The sequence below is a fragment of the Schistocerca nitens genome, chromosome 11, assembly GCF_023898315.1.
Source record: "Schistocerca nitens isolate TAMUIC-IGC-003100 chromosome 11, iqSchNite1.1, whole genome shotgun sequence".
Taxonomy (NCBI): domain Eukaryota; kingdom Metazoa; phylum Arthropoda; class Insecta; order Orthoptera; family Acrididae; genus Schistocerca; species Schistocerca nitens.
The window spans coordinates 212,900,450-212,923,715 of NC_064624.1; the positions used below are offsets into that span (position 1 = coordinate 212,900,450).

The window sequence follows — 23,266 nt, forward strand, 5'->3', positions numbered from 1 at the left end:
GTGAAAAAGCTAATATTGCTAACAAGAAACGACGTTAAAGAAAATATATACTGTGAGGGCAATGTCAGAATTCCCACACTACTGAATAGGGGTCGACAAGAGGTTCTCGAACTTACACCACATATAGCTCGAACAGCCCGTTGTTGAGCCAAAAATACCCTGTGAGACCTGAGTTTCTCCTGGCGTATACAACTTTCAAATAACTTCCGGGAATTCAGCCAGGTGTCACTATCGATAGCTCTGACATTGGTTATCTTTGGTGGCACTAGTGTTCAGTGTGTGTGTGTGTGTGTGTGTGTGTGTGTGTGTGTGTGTGTGTTATCTTTCCTGCTTCTGTCGGAGAACCGAGGTATTAAATTTGCATGTACACCGCCTGTCCGTTGCAGTTTGCCTTGAAAATGGCGGGGTGTTCTCCCGCCGAAATATCGGCGGTCGCTGAAAGTGTTACCTGGCTGAATGCCCGGAAGTTATTTGAAAGTTGTATACGCCAGGAGAAACTCAGGTCTCACATTGTTTACCTCTACGGGGAGGAAATGTATCGGTGTTTACGTAAGTTGGATAAACTTCGTAGCTGTCGAGTTAGACTGCAATGTGCTTTGTCGTTTTTATTGAGGTGACGTGATGAAAATCATGTCCCAACATTTGATAAGGTTGTGCATCATATTAATTCTCCTGCCGCCAATCGTATCAAGCAACGTGCTGGCTTGGCTCTTGTTCGCGAAAGGATTCGTTTTACTCGTCGACGTTTGGATTCTGTTTCCAAAGAATTGTATCGTTTTCATGTAATGGTTGCATCTGAAGTGTCTGATTTCACTTGGGATTGGTTGGACGGTGCCTCATGGACCCAAGCTGACTGGGAGTACAACTCCGTTACTGCCCGGCATTTGGCAAAGTTTGAACGTTTTCATCGCGCGGAGTCGGATGTTATATCTCGACGTTCTGTGATAAATCTCACAGAGAAATCTTTTGACGACGCAACCTTATCCGTGCTAGGGAAGGGTTTAAATTTTGCACCCACTCCGAAGAATTTGCCGGTAGTTGATTTCATTAGTTCAATTGAACAGGCAGTTTGCAAACTACCTCCTGACGCTGCAGAGGAAGTTAGGAGGGAGGCATGCCTTGTTTTGACTAGGGCTCGTCCACCCAAGAGTAATGTAACAGCAGCAGAGAGGGCTGCTTTACGCTCTCTCAAAGTTGATCCCAGTATTGTTATTTTACCTGCTGACAAGGGGAATGCCACCGTTGTTTTAAATAAACATGATTATGTACAAAAGATGCAACGTTTACTATCTGATTCAGCGTATCGCAGAATCGATGCTGACCCCACGAAAAGTGTTGAGAGAAAGACCAACAGCCTCCTGAAGAAAAGTGGTTTGTCGCAGGACACAATCAAGAGGCTTAACACCCATAGTGCCGTTCCCCCTAGGTTATATGGCCTTCCAAAGGTTCATAAGGAAGGGGTTCCTTTCCGTCCTATAGTGAGTAACATCGGCGCTCCGACATATCGTGTATCCAAGCATCTTGCTTCTCTGTAGAGTCCACAAGTAGGACGGTGTGAACATCATATCAGGAACTCAGCTGATTTTTTACGTCGTTTGGAGGGACTGAGGCTGAATGAGTCTGATATTTTAGTGAGTTTCGATGTGGTCTCTCTCTTCACTCGTGTTCCTCTGTCTGATTCGTTGCGGTTAATTGAAGCCAGGTTTGGTGCTGATTTAACTAATCTCTTTAGGCATGTGTTGACATCTACTTACTTTTTATTTAATGACCAGTACTACGAGCAGACAGATGGAGTTGCGATGGGTAGTCCGTTGTCTCCTGTGATCGCAAATTTATTTATGGAAGACTTCGAGGAACGTGCATTGGAGTCGGCGCCTTTGAAACCCGCCTGTTTCTTTAGATACGTTGACGATACCTTTGTTGTTTGGCCTCGTGGTAGGGAGAATTTGAATGTCTTTGTAGAACATCTGAACTCGATCCACCCGAACATTCGTTTCACGATGGAGGTGGCGGAGGATGGTTGCCTTCCCTTTGTTGACGTGTTGGTTAGGAGGAAGGGTGATGGATCATTGGGACATGCAGTCTACAGGAAACGTACTCACACCGACTTGTACTTAAAGGCTAATAGTTGTCAGCGTGGAGGGGTACTTTGTACCTCGGTACACAGGCCAGACTTTGCCAGCTGAGCTGTCCCATCTTGAAGTTACGTTTCGTCAAAATGGTTATAGTGATAGACAGACTGAACGTGCGTTGCGCTATCGACCAACTGTACATCGGGTGATTGATGATAATTCTGAGTCGACACCTGAGTCTACTGCCTTTTTGCCTTACGTAGGAAACACGTCCAATAAGATCGGTCGTATTTTACGGAAATACGATGTGAAATGTGTTTTCCGACCAGCGTCTAAAATTAGAACACTTTTGAGTTCCGTTAAGGACGATCTTGGAGTGAGCAAGGCGAGTGTATATCGTATTCCTCGTAGCTGCGGCATTGCATATACTGGTCAAACTATCAGGACCGTGGAGGACCGATGTACTGAGCATAAACGGCACAGACGGTTACAGCAGCCAAGTAGATCTGCTATTGCCGAACATTGCTTGGATACTGGTCACCGCATGTTAAATAATAACACCGAGATATTGGCATGCACGTCCAGCTATTGGGACAGTGTCATTAGGGAGGCAGTTGAGATTAAATTAGCGAGCAACCTCGTTAACAGGGATGGAGGTTTCTGTGTAAACTCTGTTTGGAATCCGGCTCTCTCCCTTGTCAAAAAACAGAGGAACAGTCAATGCTGCCTCACCTGCGAATTCAGAGTCTGGCTACCGATAGCTCTGACATTGGTTATCTTTGGTGGCACTAGTGTTCAGTGTGTGTGTGTGTGTGTGTGTGTGTGTTATCTTTCCTGCTTCTGTCGGAGAACCGAGGTATTAAATTTGCATGTACACCGCCTGTCCGTTGCAGTTTGCCTTGAAAATGGCTGGGTGTTCTCCCGCCGAAATATCGGCGGTCGCTGAAAGTGTTGCCTGGCTGAATTCCCGGAAGTTATTCAAAAATACCCTTTCTGTATCAGAAGAATTAGCCCAAAAAATAATACCATATGACATAAGCGTATGAAAATATGCGAAGTAGACTGCTTTTCGTGTTCAACTGTCACTTACGTCAGATACTATTCTAATGGTAAATAAAGCAGCATTTAATTTCTGAACAAGATCCTAAACATGGGCTTACTATCTATCCGAACGCGTAGGAACTTGAACTGTTCCGTCTCGCTTATAATATGCCCATTCTGTCTGATCAAAATATCAGTTCTTGTTGAATTGTGAGTTAGAAACTGTAAAAACTGAGTCTTACTGTTATTTAGCATCAAATTATCATCCACAAGCCACAGCCAGTCACCTTCGTGGCACACGTGATGAAATATTGGCGGTAGAAGACGTCGTCTGCCTGCATTCCCATTACTTGTGCGAACCTATTCATTCTCCACGCTATTTCATTGCTGGGAACTATTTTCGAGGTGTGCATATAGTGCGGCGTTAAAGTAGCGTAGTCGGCAGTGTAGCCAGACTACTGTAATACGAGCAGTGTAGTCGGAATGAATCTTCAACTCTGATCTCAAACTGAATATACACTTTGTCTGCAGTACAGATGGCCGGCCGGTGTGGCCGTGCGGTCTAGGCGCTTCAGCCTGGAACCGCGTGACCGCTCCGGTCGCAGGTTCGAATCCTGCCTCGGGCATGGATGTGTGTGATGTCTTTAGGTTAGTTAGGTTTAAGTAGTTCTAAGTTCTAGGGGACTAATGACCACAGATGTTAAGTCCCATAGTGCTCAGAGCCATTTGAACCATTTGCAGTACAGATGGTTCACGATTTCGTATGTTTAATTACAATGTGATGTTGGCAGAAACACAAATAGTGGGCCTGCGACTGTATCGCCAGTATGCGCTCAATTACAAAGATTCAGAGACCGACATCACATCCTCCTCCCTCCCCCACGCGGCTGCCGCGCTGCCGGCGTCTGCCTGTGACGTGGGGCTCCAGACTGACGTCACAGCACGGTGAAGCCAGTGTCGCCACATCCCTCGCTTCCTGTGACCCCCGACCCGGCGTGACGTCGGCAGAGCTCCAGCTGGTGGAACGGAGGACTGCGACTCGGACAAACTGTGCAGCTGATGCGGGGAAGAAGCTGCGGATTTGTCCACACAGTCCTGTCATAAAGTGAATATGACTCACGATGTGCAAATAACTGCATCTTTTCGAAAGAATAAAAGCCAGTATCACTCGTAATGTTTTACGGAATTACAATACCGTTGCAAAGAACGTAGCAGTTTGCTAAAACAGAAAAGGCAGTCTCAGTCGTCAAACGGGGATGCCGCTGCTGACTACCGACTAGTGACTCGCCGAGGAGGCAGTCGTGTGACGGCTGTGCACACGCACACGTATAGAGGGCTATAGGGCGCGCGCACGAGGGGAAAGGCGGGCAGTGCAGTGGCGGAGCTGTCGTTGCCACTCAGGCGATTCGTGCGAAAAGGTGTCCGAAGTGACTAAAGTGGGGCAAGACTGCGCACTTGAGGTTTAAATAGCAATATACTGCAGGAAATGGTCATAAATTAAAATTAAATTTTAACTGGCATTTCATCTGAATTTTGCCTGTTATATGACAGAGTCCGGAAGTCATAGAAACAATTTAAACTGTAATTCGCACTTAGTAAAAAAAAAAGTAATGCAAATGCGCAGTCTTACCCGACCCTGGGGTAAGAGTGCGTTTCTAGTGGGGTACATTTGCGCATTATTGTCAAATGACAAAAACACACGTGTCATTTAGTTCTTCGTCTTTTATTTAATTTATAGCGTACATAAACGTAATATACCTTGTTTCTCAGCATATAACAGTTACTGTTGATACAACAGTTGACCTAATGAACAAATCTGGCCCTGTCATGGAAAACATGCAGAAATATTCCTGTCGGACGAAAATCTTTTTAACAGAGATCACAAATGAAGTGTCCAGAACCTTCGTAACAACAGCAGGATTCGTGCCACCGCTCCTCGCACATTGAATCCAATCTTCTGTTGCTGGATTATTGTATTTTTCAGTACAGCCTGGACAGTGAAAAGTTTGTGAATTTTCCCTAGACGTATTTAAGTTTTGCTTTGCTTTCTTTTTGTTTGCTTGTTCAGAATCAAACAATTTCCTCTTTGGTTTCTTTATTTCTTGTTCTGTCGATTCGGATTCCAGTTACTTCTTCAATGGAGTCCCATATACTATTTCTGACTTCTTTCCTTTCTTCTGTCTTTTTGGCAATCTTTTCTTCTTGGCAAAGGAGTTATTTCTTTGGGGAAACGTAGGTACTTGGTCCAGGTTGTCGTTCATTTGTAGATGTCTCTGAACTTTGGTTCTGGAGAGATCCAGTTTCGACTGTGGATGCATCATTAAATTTGTCACTTTTGTCTGTAACAGTCGAAGGCAGGAAATCTTCCTCGGTGAATATGTGACGATCGATTGGATAAATGCCACAGATCTCGAACGCCTTTGTTGCCTTCGTCATTGTGGCCGTTCTTTGATAAACGTTTCCAATCAATTCAGCGATACATTCTTGCGTAATTAGATATCAAGGGTGGTTAATGAGCCACTGGTCGCATTCCTGTGAATAAAAGTCTTTCAGTGGCTTGAAAAAGCAGTGATCCAGCGGGTGCATTTTGTGGCTGCTGTGCGGAGGAATGTTATGGTGCCTGCGCTAAAGAACGGCGTCCAGACTCAAATGTGACGAGTGATTGTGCAAAATTAACAAGACTGGATTATCTTCTGTTGGCTGTGTATGTTTTTCAAAATGTTGTAGCCATGTGAGATACAAATCTGAGTTGATGTCTCCAGTGTCCGAACACATCTTTTATTTGGTATTTCTGTGTATTTATTAACTCGCGTTTCTGGGGAATGTATAGACTATTTGACTGTAGCATCACAGACACAGGTCATCATTCGCAGCGAATTAGCTGCAACATATGAAAGCAGACGTGCTCTGCTCGACCTGTGCTGCATCGAGCTATTCTCTTTTAAACGGAGCCGTGCGTAGCCCAGGTCCCTAAGGCACAAGCAGTAGCAGCTAAACACGCAACTGATTCACTCGTATGGGAAAAGCAAGTACACAGCAGTAACCGCTAGGTAGCGCCGCAAGGATATTCCGCTGTCCGAAATGTTCAAATGTGTGACAAACCTTATGGGACTTGACTGCTAAGGTCATCAGTCCCTAAGCTCAGACACTACTTAACCTAAATTACCCAAAGGACAAACACACACACACACACACCCATGCCCGAAGGAGGACTCGAAACTCCGCCGGGACCAGCCGCACAGTCCAGGACTGCAACGCCTTAGACCGCTCGGCTAGATATTCCGCTGGATGAAGAGCATGCAGAATGGTGGCTTACACGTCTCTGATTCTACGTCCAGAGCTACATGCATACTGTCCTGTGAAGTGCATGTCAGAGGGTACATAGCTTCCTGCCACATATTTCTCAGGATGAACAATTTTGTGAGTCACTACACACCAGTTTTCTTAAATTAAAAATCTAGCACAATGACTGCATTATCGTAAACATATGAAACTCAAATACCCGCTTTTGTCTATTTATTTCGACAGCTGGTCTTGTTGGAGTACCACTCCCTCTTTTACATCGTCCTGTCTCAACATTGTTAGAATAAAATTATAATCGACGCGTTCTGATATCGAGAATGCTATTTACACCTACAGTGAAAATGTACTTAATTCATTAAATAACAAGTTACAAGCAGCAGTTATTTTCTGTGATTGGTCAAAGGCATTCGATTGTGTGACCCACAACATCCTTTTCAATAAATTCGAATTCTATGGTGTCACGGACAGTGCTGCAAAATGGTTCAAGTTATACCACGCTAACAGGAAACAAAGGGTGTCAGTGCAAGGGACTAGTGAATTAAGTCCTCAGTCATCATCAGAATGGGAAGAAATTACGTGTGGTGTCCCACAAGGATCCATCTCAGGGCTTTGCTTTTTCTTGTGTACACTAATGATCTCTCATCAGTTACACTGCCAGAAGCAGAGACAGGTATTGCAATAAATAGTATCTCGAGTGTACTTCTAGAAAGATCTGGTAATGATATTTTCATGGATATTAATAAATGATTTAAAGCCAACTCACTGACATTAAACTTCGAAAAGGCTCACTATATGCAATTCAGAACCTGTAAGAGGTTTCCACCCAGCATATGCATTAAGTATGAAGAAGAGCAGATATAAGAGGTTGATAGTCTTAAATTCCTGGGATTACAACTTGATAATAAATTCAGTTGGGAGGAGCAAACCACAGAACTACAGAAACGCCTTAACAAATCTGTATTTGCAATTCGAGTGTTAGCAGACATAGGCGACATACAAATGTCATATGGTATAATATTTTGGGGTAACTCTTCAAGTCAAACAAAAGTTTTCAGAGTCCAAAAGCGTGTAATACGTATTATTTGTGGAGTAAATTCACAGACGTCCTGTAGAAAACTCTTCAAAGAACTGGGTATACTAACTACTGCCTCTCAGTATATTTACTCCTTAAATATTACATCTCTTTTTCCAACAAACAGCGCAGTTCATACATACAATACCAGGAACAAAAATGATCTGCACAAAGACTTAAAAGCACTTACTTTAGTTCAAAAAGGGGTCCACTACTCGGGAACACTCATCTTCAATAATTTGCCAGCAAACATAAAAAAATTTAGTTACAAATAAAGATTAGTTTAAAAGGAGCCTGAAAGACTTACTAGTGGCCAACTCCTACTCCATTGACGAATTTTTTATTAGAAACAAATGATGTATTGTATATATTCATACTATTAATATTGTTATTTCAGCTTAAAAAAAATTGACATGTTCCACACCCACGAGGATCTCCTCAGCACAGATCTATGGAACGAAAAACTAATCTAATCATTTTTTTGCACACGAACATATCAGTGCTTATACGAATTGAGCTGTCTGCGAGTCGCTGTACAGTATCGCAAGGTATTTCTGTTTGTTGCAAACTATGAAAAAAGGCCAGTTTACTGTAAAAGTAATTTCCTGCTGAGAACAATACATTAAATAGCTAAACTTTATATACAATGGCCAATTTATTTATACCGAGCGAGAATTAATTGGAGTAAGGTGTAAATATATAACTCTTTCCTGTGATTTCGGTGGAGAGACAATGCTTTCTACAGCTTTCAGACTATGAGATACTAATGGAATGAGAAAGATCGATGAAAGTCGGATTTGGAAATGTCAAACGCTCGCCTGTGGCTCTGCTGCACTTCTACAGGTAGTTCCACCGCGTGCGCTCTCTAAACCAATTGTACTCTCTAGAGCAGGGGCGGGCAGACGTTGCACGCGGCTCATGAGCACACAGCGCTGCACGTGTGCTGCTCGCGTGCAGGCGTCGACCGGGCAGTGGCGACAGCCGGCAGGTTGCGGCAGTGTAGTTCCAGGCTAACGTGCGGACGTTGAAGCGAAGCGACCACTGCGTAGTCAACGTTGTATTTCAATAACCGGAAAATGCAGAGTGAATCAAGGAAACGGAGAATTGGAGATTTGCTATCTTTTAAAAAGGAATGGGAGAATCATTTTTTTCTCTGTGAAAAAACATGAAAATTGGAAATGTATAATATGTGACAGTATTCTGGCTGGTCAGCGGAAGTTTAATATTGAACGCCATTACAATAAATTTCAGTATGTTGCCGTTCTTGGTGCAATAAAAGAGGAATTTCTCAAGCGATTTGGGGATATATCTTACTTATCCCAAGGTTTTGAATAGTTCTCGAGACAATCTGCTGTTTCTGTAGATGATATTCATCCCAGTTTGCAAATGGAATTAATAGATCTACAGCGTAATTCTCGTCTGAGAGACAAGTTCCTTTTGGCAAGACGTGTAATAGATTTTTATCACGACTTTCCACAGCAAGAGTTTCCTCGTCTCCATCGTGAAGCCATGAAGATAATGTCAGTGTTTGGCTCGACATACGTTTGTGAGAGATTTTTTTCTGTTATGACAGTCTCGGTTAAGAGCAAACATCAGTAATGAAAATTTACGTAACTTTTTGCGTTTGTCTGTATGTAGAAATTTTGTTGCAGACATTAAACGTATTGTAAACTCCACCTGTGATAATTAAATAAAACGTATCGTAGGTAATAGGTACTCTTTCAAACCACGATTACTTTCAAGCACTCCTACTAACCTTATTCCTTCATTCAATAAAGCAGGCCAGGAAACAAGACGCATTAGACAGGAAGAAGCGGAGAGACGCTATGGCGGGGAGGGGAGAGAAGCGGGTGGCCAGCTTGCCCCTGTGTGCGCACAGAACACCTGTTAACTGCACACGTGCATGTGAACCGCACACGTGCAGAATTCCTGCCCGCCCCTGCTCTAGAGAGTATGGACAAGCGTGATCTTTTTTACTCTTTTTACTGAAATATTCCTGTATTTGTTTTTCTTGCTCACTAGCAAGAGTCTGTACGTGTCCATGGAGCCGCTGAAAGGTACCTTCTAAACTTTCCTGAGCTGCTTTCATTTGCTTGTCTTGCCTGTACAGGTTATTCACAGCCTCCAGGCTTACTCCAGAAACTGAGATTTAATTCTTCTTTCTAGTTCCGATGCTACACGTACAAGATTCGCGTCCACATCAGAACTAAACTGTGCAGTTTCTTTAGTATGTGTTTCAGATGCCACACTTTCGAAGCTTTCGTTCATTTGCGCCGTTTGATTTTGTGCGATACGCTATGAATTCGAGCTTAACATCTCTTCAAGTAATTTATATTTGTCGAGAAACGATTAAAAAACTTGATAAATTTCTCGTTCCGTGGACCACTTTTTCGACTGAGGTATTCTTGTTCCCCAACATCCGATTCCACGCCACTATTCTCAGCAGAAGGCGTCTCTATAGGGCTTCTGACATCTTTGATTAATTATAATAATTTTGGGATGTTGTTTTTGTTGTCGTCTTCAGTCCAGAGACTGGTTTGATGCAGCTCTCCATGCTACTCTATCCTGTGCAAGCTTCTTCATCTCCCACTAGTTACTGCAACCTACATCGCTCTGAATCTGCTTAGTGTGTTCGTCACTTGGTCTCCCTCTACGATTTTTACCTTCCACGCTGCCCTCCAATAACTGGTGATCCCTTGATGCCTCAGAACATGTCCTACCAACCGATCCCTTCTTCTAGTCAAGTTATGCCACAAATTTCTCTTCTCTCCGATTTTTTCAATATTTCCTCTTAGTTATGTGATCTACCCATCTAATCTTCAGTATTCTGCTGTTGCACCACATTTAGAAAGCTTCTATTCTCTTCTTGTCCAAACTATTTATCGTCCACGTTTCACTTCCATACATCGCCACACTCCATACAAATACTTTCAAAAACGACTTTCTGACACTTAAACCTATACTCGATGTTAACAAATTTCTCTTCTTTAGAAACGCTTTCCTTGCCATTGACAGTCTACTTCGACCATCATCACTTATTTTGCTCCCCAAATAGCAAAACTCCTTTACTACTTTAACCGCCTATTTTCCTAATCTAATTCCCGCAGCATCACCCGATTTAATTCGACTACATTCCATTATCCTCGTTTTGCTTCTGTTGATGTTCATCTTATATCCTCCTTTCAAGACACTGTCCATTCCCTTCAGCTGCTCCTCCAAGTCCTTTGCTGTCTTTGACAGAATTACAATATCATCGGCGAACCTCAAAGTTTTTATTTCGTTTACATGGATTTTAATTCCTACTCCGAATTTTTCTTTTGTTTCCTTTACTGCTTGCTCAATATACAGATTGAATAGCATCGGGGAGAGGCTACAACCCTGGCTCACTCCCTTCCCAACCACTGCTTCCCTTTCATGTCCCTCGACTATTATAACTGCCATCTGCTTTCTGTACAAATTGTAAATGTCCTTTCGGTCCCTGTATTTTACCACTACCACCTTCACAATTTGAAAGAGAGTATTCCAGTTAACATTGTCAAAAGCTTTCTCTAAGTCCACAAATGCTAGAAACGTAGGTTTGCCTTTCCTTAATCTGTTTTCTAAGATAACTCGTAGGGTCAGTATTGCCTCACGTGTTCCAACATTTTTACTATTTGTCTGCTTCATTTACTGCATTTTTATATTTTCCTTTCATGAATTAAATTCAGTACCTCTTCTGTTACCCAAGGATTTCTACTAGCCCTCGTCTTTTTACCTACTTGATCGTCTGCTGCCTTCACTACTTCATCCCTCAAAGCTATCCATTCTTCTTCTACTGTATTTCTTTCCCCCATTCCTGTCAATTGTTTCCTTATGCTCTCCCTGAAACTCTCTACAACCTCAGGTTTAGTCAGTTTATCCAGAACCCATTTCCTCAAATTCCCACCTTTTTGCAGTTTCTTCAGTTTTAATCTACAGTTCATAAGCAATAGATTGCGGTCACAGTCCATATCAGCCCCTGGAAATGTCTTAGACTTTAAAACCTGGTTCCCGAATCTCTGTCTTACCATTATATAACCTATCTGAGACCTTCTAGTATCTCCAGGCTTCTAAAATTCTACCATCTGGGCTTCCTCTTTCATTCCTTAATCCCATTCCATATTCACCTACTACGTTTCCTTCTCTTCCTTTTTCTACTATCGAGTTCCAGTCACCCATGACAATTAAATATTTGTCTTCCTTCACTATCTGAATGACTTCTTTTATCTCATCATACATCTGATCAATCTCTTCGTCATCTTACCGTCGGCTTACACGCATTCCTATTTTCCTATTCATTATTAAACCTACTCTTGCATTACCCCTATTTGATTTTGTGTTTATAACCCTGTAGTCACCTGCCCAGGAGTCTTGTTCTTCCCACCACTGAACTTCACTAATTCCCACTATATCTAACTTTAACCTACTCATTTCGTTTTTTAAATTTTCTAACCTACCTGCACGATTAAGGGATCTGACATTCCACGCTCCGATCCGTAGAACGCCAGTTTTCTTTCTCCTGATAACAACGTCCTCCTGAGCAGTCTTCGCCCGGAACTCCGAATGGGGGACTATTTAACCTCCGTGTATATTGCCCAAGAGGACGCCATCATCATTTAACCGTACAGTAAAGCTGCATGCCCTCGGGAAAAATTACGGCTGTAGTTTCCCCTTGCTTTCAGCCGTTCGCAGTACCAGCACAGCAAGGCCGTTTTGGTTAGTGTTACAAGGCCAGACCAGTCAGTCATCCAGACTGTTGCCCCTGCAACTACTGGAAAGGCTGCTGCCCCTCTTCAGGAACCACACGTTTGTCTGGCCTCTCAACAGATACCCCTCCGTTGTGGTTGCACCTACGGTACGGCTATCTGTATCGCTGAGGCACGCAAGCCTCCCCACGAACGGCAAGGTCCATGGTTCATGGGGAAGAATTTTGAGATAGTTTTCAAAATTGCCTAATAAGTCAGCTATTAAGCTATTCTGATTGTTATTTCACTAAGATAACTCATAATGGATCAGCTACAGGAAAATAATCTAACGACGCTATTGAAAGTTCTGCACCAAAGTTCGGTCATCTTGTGGACCGTAATCTCGACTTAAAGTTCCTATATCCTAGAGGTATAAAAATTTCGAAAAAATATTATATGCTAATTTGGGGCGCATTTCATCACATGTGACTTCCTATCCACACCAATAACCCAAAGGTAAGTGATAGAACAGTATGTCTCTTAACTTTCGTTGTTAGTTCTGCGCTCAAGCGCGTAATTTATTATTTTAAACAATTTCAAAAAGTTTCCTATTATCTAGGCTTTGTCTATAGTATATCTCGTTTTTCTTTTCGTTTCCATGATAGTATCTCTCGCTCCGTTGTTGTACACGAAAAAAAAACACAAGGTTTCAAACACACGATAACAAAATACATGAAACTTCCTGGCGGATTAAAATTGTGTGCCGGACCGAGACTCGAACTCGGGACTGGAGGAGTGCTATTTCTGCAAGGTTCGCAGAAGAGCTTTTGTGGAGTTTGGAAGTTAGGAGTCGAGGTACTGGCAGAAGTAAGCTGTGAGGACGGGGCGTGAGTCGTGCTTGGGTAGCTCAGTTGGTAGAGCACTTGCCCACGAAAGGCAAAGGTCTCGAGTTCGAGTCTCGGTCCGGCATACAGTTTTAATCCGCCAGGAAGTTTCATATCAGCGCACACTCCGCTGCAGAGTGAAAATCTCATTCTTAAAATACATGAAATTAAGTCATACATAAGATTAAATTCAGTACGTCCTAATTTACGGTGGCGACACTAAAATATGGCCTACTACTTCTACTACTAAAGAATAAGTAGCTCCTACTGTTCCTTATTTAATAGTTATAAAAGAATGGGCAAACCACCCTGAACGAAAAAAATAAAATTAACCTTTGCCTTCACTACAAGTCAAAGTGCAATGACTGACCGAATATTCCTCTTTTAAATAAAACAGTTTAAACGTGAATGGCGTTTTAATTCAGCTGTTGTGGGATTAGATAATATCAGGTAGGTTCGTAATTTTTGTGGAATCGATCCGTTTAACAATCGTGCGACCGCGTGATTATTAAACAGTATACTTTAAATGAAAATCTCCGCTAGTGTAACATTAGAAATTTGCCTCTTAATTTTGCAGGTTCAGTTTTTAAAAAATAGTGAATAAACTGCATCGAAAATTACCACACAGAAGAACTGATTTCCTTTCAAAGACGGCCACATTTAGAATTACCTGATCATTTCTGCCATTAACTTCTATGATATGCGATTTTGAATAAGTTTTCCAACGCATTTTATCTTGAAATGATTTTATCTCCATTTAAGAGAACAGTAGATGTAACTCACGTTTAATCTGGGTGACATCCAACGAAACAATAAGATACGTTCAAATACACTTTATTCCTTTTATCTACCCGAAAAGACAAATATATTATTTCTTCGTTACTAATTACAAAATTATTATTCATACGCGTGTTTTATTGTCTCTGTACATACTTTTCGCCGTAGCACGGCGACAAAGTGAAACTATTTGGGGGTTTTACCAAAAAAAAAAAAAAAATTGAAACAGGACGCTATAATACCCCAGCTACCTTCGCTTCGAGCAACCGGAGGTGAAATCGCAATTGGGGTTTTCTTAAAAGAAACTTTTAATAGCTTCATTCCAGATGACCCGTTCCAACAGTGAAGACCGTCATCTTCTGATCTTCGAAAAACTTTTTTTTTACGCCCTAATGACTCTAGCACACATTCCACGTTCACATTATAGTGGATGATATGTAGCACATTCCATATAGATTTGTTAAAAATATAAACAATAACAGCTTTTCACAAATAGAAACGATACAACTAAAACGCACCCTGTGTAACTAGGGATGTCCAACCTTATAACATTCCAGCGATGCACGCTGCATGCTCAGCTGGGTGGCAGTGCCTTTACATTTACAAGACGAGTTAAATACTTCATGGATGCACATTATTAAAAGTAGACAGTTCTACAGTTCACAATTCACAATACTTCAAAGAATGTGGGTCCATGACGTATTTAACTCGTGTAAAGTTAAACAAGGGAACAAATAGGCAGTGTTACGCATTTGAGCTTCTAATGTGCATCACTGGAATGTTATGTGTGTCTGCATCGCCAATGACACGACGCACTTATTAACTGTATCGTTTTTAATCAAAATATCCACGGGTGTACTGCCGGTCTACAGTGTCCAACGGGCACAATATTACGGCGATCATACATGTCGCCATCATCAGGTGAACTGACGGACTGAGCTCCTGTGAACGTGCCGGCACGGAGATCCGTACGCTATGGCTGCTCAGAGGGAACTGGGTTCGGTCGCGGCGGCGGACGATTTAAATACCCTCCGCCCGCGGCGCGCTCCCTCCGCCGTCCGCGCCCCGCGCCACGGTCGCGCGGTGGAACAGACTGCGACGGCGTCTGAGATGACGTCGGTGTGATGGCTCTGTCCGCCGTGGTCGTCACAACTATACGTTTGCTCGATTTACTCTCGATTAACCCAATCACTAGTTCCCAAGCCTTGCTAAGATTATAGCCACAGTTACGGTTTATGAGGTCGTCATTGGTGCGAATTTCGATGGCCTCTCTAACAACGCTGTCCCAGTATCTCGACGCCTGTACCAGAATCCTCTTGCGTTCATACTCCATGGCGTGATTTTCCGGCAGATAATGTTCAGCGACCGCCGACTTGCTCGGATACATCAGTCGAGTGTGCCTCTGGTGTTCACGGCATCGATTCTCGACGGTACGCATCGTCTGACCAATATACGACTTGCCACATTGACACGGAATCTGGTACACGCCGGCCTTCCTCAAACCGAGGTCATCTTTGGCGCTCCCGACCAGTGCACGAGTTTCATTCGCAGGACAAAACACAGTTCCGACCCGGTGTTTCTTCAAAATGCGGGCGATTTTCCCCGAGAGTGCGCATGTATATGGAATAAACGCAGTGCCTACCTTCTCCCTCGTGATTTCATCCATCTCCACAGGTTGTGCTGTAGTGGTTGGGCGGAGAGCACGTTGAATCTGCCACTCTGAGTACCCATTTTTTCGAAATACAGTTCTCAGAAGTTCCAATTCCTGGGGTAGACTCTCTGCGTCAGAGGTAGTGCGCGCCCTGTGTACTTAAGTACCCCATTCCTCTGTGAAGGGTGGTGGCAGCTGTCTGCGTGCAAATACAGATCAGTGTGCGTTGTCTTCCGATACACCCCATGACCTAGGGTGCCGTCAGCCCTTCTCTTGACCAGGACGTCAAGGAAAGGTAATTTACCCTCCGTTTCAGTCTCCATAGTGAATTTGATGTTGGGGTGTATGGAGTTTGGATGTGTAAGGAAGTCAAGGAGTTTATCCATACCATGTGGCCAGATGACGAACGTGTCGTCCACGTAACGGAAAAAGCAAGTAGGTTTCCATTCGGATGACGACAGGGCTTCCTCCTCGAAGTTCTCCATGTACAAATTCGCTACCACCGGTGAGAGTGGACTACCCATGGCGACTCCCTCCGTTTGTTCGTAGTATTCTCCATTAAAGAGAAAATACGTGGAAGTCAAGATACACCTAAAAAGTTCAGTTGTCTTCTCGTCAAACTTCTGACTAATCAATTCTAGTGACTCTCGCAGGGGTACCCTCGTAAACAAGGGAACGACGTCAAAACTCACCACGATATCTGACTCATCCAACCTGAAGCTATCAAGGCGTTTAACAAAATCCACGGAATTACGGATGTGATGAGGGCATTTACCCACGTAAGGACTTAATATTCCCGTCAGGTATTTGGCCAACAAATAAGTAGGTGCCCTGATGTTGCTGACAATGGGGCTTAATGGTGCCCCCTCTTTGTGAACCTTCGGGAGTCCATATAGTCTAGGCGGTACCGGACCTTGGGGTAACAATTTCTTAGCGTCACCCTCCGGTAAATCTGCGTCCTTGAGAAGCGACCTCGTCTTGCTGTCCACCTTCTTTGTAGGGTCAACGCTGATCTTCCGGTAGGAATCGTCATTTAGCAGGCTCTGCATCTTATCAGTGTAGTCCTTATGGGAGACAACAACTGTAGCATTGCCTTTGTCAGCCGGTAAGACAACAATTTCAGAGCGCTCCCTCACATCACGAATGGCCGCCCTCTCTTTACTGGTGATATTTGACTTCATCGGCTTGGATTTCGTCAACGCACGACATGTTTCACGACGTATTTCCTCAGCTGATTCAGGCGGAAGTCGAGCTGCAACCTGTTCAACAGCACTAACAATTTCTGCGACCGGAGTGAACTTGGGGGTGGGAGCGAAGTTGAGACCTTTCTGCAAAACCGAGACCGCATCATCACTCAACACCATGCCACTCAAATTGATGACAGTCTTGCACGGAACCTGCAGAGATGGTTTGTCAAGGAGACGTGAGAACTTAGCTGTTTGACGTCCCGTAGCCTTCTTATGGGCGGAATCAGCTGACACCCAGGTGACACCATCATTCCAATCCCAGGAACAAGAAGTGAACTTACTAGCCAGTTGCAAATGTAGTTTGAGTAATTCCTGTGAGATAAACTCAAGGCTCCGGCGGGTGAATTGCACTGTCTCACGTACCAATGCGAGGCTGGCTCGTTTCTTGATTCTCTTAGCTGCTGCAGAATCGATGTGATGCATAACCTTAGCAAAATTTGGAACAACGTTCTCGGAACGACATCTCTTTAGAAAGGCAAGAGTACTTAGCAAACGACATCTACGGTGGCGCAACTTTTCAGATTTCTTCATGCTGCGATACATCTCCTCCGCGACATGTATGATCGCCGTAATATTGTGCCCGTTGGACACTGTAGACCGGCAGTACACCCGTGGATATTTTGATTATCAAATACGCCGGGAGAAACTCAAGAATTGTATCGTTTTTATTTGTGACAAGCTGTAATTACTTTGATTTTTGACAAATCTCTGTGGAATGTCCTACGTAGTATCCTCTTTAATGTGACCACGGCAGGTCATAATGAGACAGAACGAGTAACAAAAAGTTTTTTTTTTTTGGAAGATCAGAAGATGACAGTCTAAACTGTTGATACTCATCAGGAATAAACTGTGTTTAATGTGATATTGGCTATCACAAGTTTCTTCAAAGGAAAAGATACCGATCGCTCTTTCCAATCCCTAATTATGAGAAATTTCAGTAGGTTTTTTTTCGTCTACGACACGAATCTAATCCCTTTAGAATTAAAATTTAATTCTAAATTTTACAATATTGTGTGATCCAGGTCCAAATCTGGTGCACGATTGGCCGTTTGCGGGCACAGGGCGTAAGATGTTTTGCAGCATCTGAGTACGTGGGAATCGGTAGCAGTAATCCGGTGTGGGGAACTTGGGCACGAAACTTCAAAAGACAAGGGGGAGATAGAGAAAGGTGCGTGGAGTCGCAGTCTGCTGCGAACGCTGGCGGTGGCTTCGAGTTCGTCAGCATCGGCATCAACATCGGCAGCATCAACACTTTCGGCAGCAGGAGCATAGCAGAAGCCGCCAGCGTGACCGACGAGTTAAGTATTGCACCAATAGTGTTAATATTTGGCAGTTAGTCCAAAATCTGAACGTGGCAGTCTCGATATGGGACTTACTGACTGGGCAGATAGTCCAAATCAGAGAGAGAAAGTTAGCCTGCAGACCGTCAGTCCTCACAAATGATGAAAATTTTGCTAGAACTAAGATCTAATATGTGGCAACGAGGTGTAATGTGGTGCAAAACAGTCTAGTTTGGGGGCATTGAAAACAGAACTAGGTTCGAAAGTTGAAAATGCAGAACCGAAAATTGAGAGAGTAGACATGTTACAAGGGCAGGTGTGGGCATAATTTCTGAGGAAGTAGGTGTTGTTAATATCAGAGACGATACGATGGTAAAAGATTTCGGGGACAAGTTGGAAAAGTACAAGACGAGCTGATCGGTGATGTAAGTAATTAAGTGAAGAAGAAAAACATGCTTGCGGAAGTGACCACTAAAGCTGTTAAGAATTTGTCTGGTAGAGTGGTAGAGTTTGAGGAAGAGGCAATTCAAAACAGGCAACAATTTGAATCAGGAATAAATACCGAAGCTGTAGAGCGTGACCATCGAATTAAAGACGAAATTAAATTCTTTAGGCCACTGCTGTGATAGGTATTCCGTCCTCTAATTCAGGAACAGCGAAGGGTTTTGAAAATGGTGGGAAAACACCATCCAGTTGATTCCATTGTAAGTGTAGATATGGCTTTGCTCGAGGTTTGTCCTGAGAGGCTAAAACTAGTTTCACGAAGAGGCATGTAGAGGGCAATGCACGGTCATGGGAATGTTTAATGTGTGCTTCCTTTAACATAATCGAAATGAAACTTACTGGCAGATTAAAACTGTGTGCCGGATCGAGACTCGAACTCGGGACCTTTCGCGGGTAAAGGCAAAAGGTTCCGATTTCGAGTCACAGTTTTAATCTGCCAGTAAGTTTCGTACCAGCGCACACACTCCGCTGTAGAGTGAAAATCTCATTCTGACACACTAGAAATGTTTGGGAGTTGTTTCCCGGACATATTCCAGAGTGAAGTGAAGCAAATGGAACTTGAGGATGAGTTCCTTCGTGGACCAAGTTTCAAACACGGATCAGGGTCATGCATGATTTTTGTGTGCATAAAGTGAATGACTGACTCACATAAATCGTTGGCTGTGAGTGTGACTGGAAATACAGGGCTATTACAAATGACTGAAGCGATTTCATAAATTTACTGAAGCTCCATTCATTGACATATGGTCACGACACACTACAGATACGTAGAAAAACTCATAAAGTTTTGTTCGGCTGAAGCCACACTTCAGGTTTCTGCCGCCAGAGCGCTCGAGAGCGCAGTGAGACAAAATGGCGACAGGAGCCGAGAAAGCGTATGTCGTGCTTGAAATGCACTCACATCAGTCAGTCATAACAGTGCAACGACACTTCAGGACGAAGTTCAACAAAGATCCACCAACTGCTAACTCCATTCGGCGATGGTATGCGCAGTTTAAAGCTTCTGGATGCCTCTGTAAGGGGAAATCGACGGGTCGGCCTGCAGTGAGCGAAGAAACGGTTGAACGCGTGCGGGCAAGTTTCACGCGTAGCCCGCGGGAGTCGACGAATAAAGCAAGCAGGGAGCTAAACGTACCACAGCCGACGGTTTGGAAAATCTTACGGAAAAGGCTAAAGCAGAAGCCTTACCGTTTACAATTGCTACAAGCCCTGACACCCGATGACAAAGTCAAACGCTTTGAATTTTCGGCGCGGTTGCAACAGCTCACGGAAGAGGATGCGTTCAGTGCGAAACTTGTTTTCAGTGATGAAGCAACATTTTTTCTTAATGGTGAAGTGAACAGACACAATGTGCGAATCTGGGCGGTAGAGAATCCTCACGCATTCGTGCAGCAAATTCGCAATTCACCAAAAGTTAACGTGTTTTGTGCAATCTCGCGGTTTAAAGTTTACGGTCCCTTTTTCTTCTGCGAAAAAAACGTTACAGGACACGTGTATCTGGACATGCTGGAAAATTGGCTCACGCCATAACTGGAGACCGACAGCGCCGACTTCATCTTTCAACAGAATGGTGCTCCACCGCACTTCCATCACGATGTTCGGCATTTCTTAAACAGGAGATTGGAAAACCGATGGATCGGTCGTGGTGGAGATCATGATCCCCAATTCATGTCACGGCCTCCACGCTCTCCTGACTTAACCCCATGCGATTTCTTTCTGTGGGGTTATGTGAAAGATTCAGTGTTTAAACCTCCACTACCAAGAAACGTGCCAGAACTGCGAGCTCGCATCAACGATGCTTCCGAACTCATTGATGGGGACATGCTGCGCCGAGTGTGGGAGGAACTTGATTATCAAAATGGTTCAAATGGCTCTGAGCACTATGGGACTCAACTGCTGAGGTCATTAGTCCCCTAGAACTTAGAACTAGTTAAACCTAACTAACCTAAGGACATCACAAACATCCATGCCCGAGGCAGGATTCGAACCTGCGACCGTAGCGGTCTTGCGGTTCCAGACTGCAGCGCCTTTAACCGCACGGCCACTTCGGCCGGCGAACTTGATTATCGGCTTGATGTCTGCCGAATTACTAAAGGGGCACATATCGAACATTTGTGAATGCCTAAAGAAACTTTTTGAGTTTTTGTATGTGTGTGCAGAGCATTGTGAAAATATCTCAAATAATAAAGTTATTGTAGAGCTGTGAAATCGCTTCAATCATTTGTAATAACCCTGTAATAATGTTAATGAAACGATTACCAGGAATTTTTACAATGGGATCTTTCGAGACGAATTCTAACGATAAATTTTTAAGTTTTATTGGGAAACTGTAAGAGGCATTCAAATTCGTGTCGCATAGTGGGAGCACGAGACAGGGAATTGGTATCGGAGCAGGAACTACAACAATAACCAAAATAATTAGAATGATCGTAACCAAAATAATTATTACCATGACAACAAATTTCAAAGGGGAAATGGAAATTTCTACACCAGAAATAAAAACCGGGAACCAAGATTTGAGGGATAGGTGCCTCACAAAATGAACATCTACGTCTACACGGTTACTGTCCAGTTCACAAGTAAGTGCCTGGCAGAGGGTTCACTGCACCACCTACAAACCACTTCCCTACCGATCCACACTCTTAACAGCGCGTGAGAAAAGCGAACACTTGTGTCTTTCTGCGCGAGCTCCGATTTCTCTTATTTTATTATGGCGACCATTCCTTCCTATGTATGTGGGCGTCAACAAAATATTTTCACACTTTAAGTAGAAAGTTAGTGATAGAAATTTCATGAGAAGTTACTGTCGCAACGGAAAATGCCTTAGTTTCAGTGACTGCCACCCCAATTCGCGTATCACCTGCGTGGCGCTATTTTGCGATAGTAAAAAAGGAGCTGTACTCTGAACTTTTTTGATGCCCTCCGTCGATCCTGTCAGCCTGTGTGATGCGGATCCCTGACCACAGAAATACTCCCGGAGACGGCGCACCGCCGTAGTGTCGGCACTCTACTAGCTGTGTTGCATTTTTTCCCGTGTTCTGCCAATAAATCGTAATCTTTGTTTTGCTTTAGCCACAATATAATCTATGCGATCGTTCCAGCTTAAGTTACTCGTATTTGTATTCCCTAAGTGCTAGTCGAATTTACAGCCTTTAGATTTGTGCGATTTGTTGTGTAACCGAAATTTAGCGGATTCCTTTTGGTACTCGTGTGGATGACTGGACACTTTTCATGACTTAAGAGTCAACTGCCACTTTTTGCACCGTGCAGGTATCTTGTATAAATCATTTTGCAATTCGTTTTGAACATCTGGCGACTTTACAAGACGGTAAATGACATCATAATCTGCAAACAATCTAGCATCGCTCCTAAATCGTTTATGTAGATCAGTAATAGCAGAGGGCCTAAAACAGTTCCTTGAGGAACGCCGGATATTACTTATGTATTACTCCACGGTTTTCCGTCAATCAGTACGAACTGTGACCTCTCTGAGGGGCAATCACGAAACGAGTCGCACAACTGAGGCGATATTCCACAGCACCCCATTTAATTAGAAGTCTAAAGCTTTGTGGAAATCTAAAAATACGGAATAAATTTGACATCCTCTGTGAACAGGTCTCATTATTACATGGGAATAAAGAGCTTTGTTATGTTCAACAAGAAACATCTCATCTGAATTCGTGTTGGCCATTTGTGAATAAATCGTTTTCTTACAGATAACTCATTATGTTCGAACACAGTGTATGTTCCAAAATCCTACTGTAGATCGACGTCAGTGACATGGGCCTGTAATTCAGCGGATTACTCCTACTTCCCTTTCTGGGTAGTGGCGTGACTCGAGCAGCTTTCCAGTCTTTAGGTAGGAATCTTTGGACGAGTGATCAGTTGTACATGAACGCTAAATACGGAGCTGTTGTATCGGCATACTCTGAGAGGAACCCGACCGGTATAGGATCTGGACTGGCGGCCTTGCCTTTATTAAGTGATTTAAGCTGCTTCGTTACTCCGAGGATATCTACTCAGTTACTCATGTTGGCAGTTGTTCTTGATTCGAATTCGGGAATGTTTACTTCATCTTCTACAGTGAAGGAATTTCGGAAAACCGTGTTGAGCCATGCTGCGGTTCATCTACATCTACATCTACATGGATTCTCTGCAAATCATATTCAAGTGCCTGACAGAGGGTTCATCGAACCACCTTCACAATTTTCTATTATTCCAATCTCGTACAGCGCGTGGAAGGAATGAACACCTAGATCTTTCCGTACGAGCTCTGATTTCCCTTATTTTATCTTGGTGATCGTTCCTCCATATGTAGGTCCGTGTCAACAAAATATTTTTGCATTCTTCGTGAGAAGATTCCGTCACAACGAAAAACGCCTTTCTTTTAATGATTTCCAGCCCAAATCCTGTATCATTTCTGTGACACTCTCTCCCGTATTTCGTGATAATACAAAACGTGCTGCCCTTCTTTGAACTTTTTCGGCGTACTCCGTCAATCCTATCTGGTAAGGATCCCACACCGCGCAGCAGTATTCTAAAAGAGAACGGACAAGCGTAGTGTAGGCCGTCTCCTAAGTAGGTCTGTTACATTTTCTATGTTCAGGTTTTCTATGTGTCCTGCCAATAAAACGCAGTCTTTGGTTAGCCTTACCGACAACATTTTCTGTGTGTTCTTTCCAGTTAAAGTTGTTCGTAATTATAATACCTAGGTATTTGGTTGAATTTACGG

General features: G+C 43.4%; 1 protein-coding gene across 1 annotated transcript in view; it reads left to right on the forward strand.

Annotated features, from left to right (window-relative positions):
- The first annotated feature begins 3,940 nt into the window (after positions 1 to 3,940).
- LOC126212799 (fibrous sheath CABYR-binding protein-like) overlaps positions 3,941 to 23,266 on the forward strand; it is a 199,260-nt gene continuing 179,934 nt past the window's right edge. The window contains exon 1 of the mRNA XM_049940200.1: positions 3,941 to 4,205. Within this exon, the coding sequence (XP_049796157.1) occupies positions 3,941 to 4,205 (265 nt within the window). The remainder of the gene's footprint in view (positions 4,206 to 23,266) is intronic.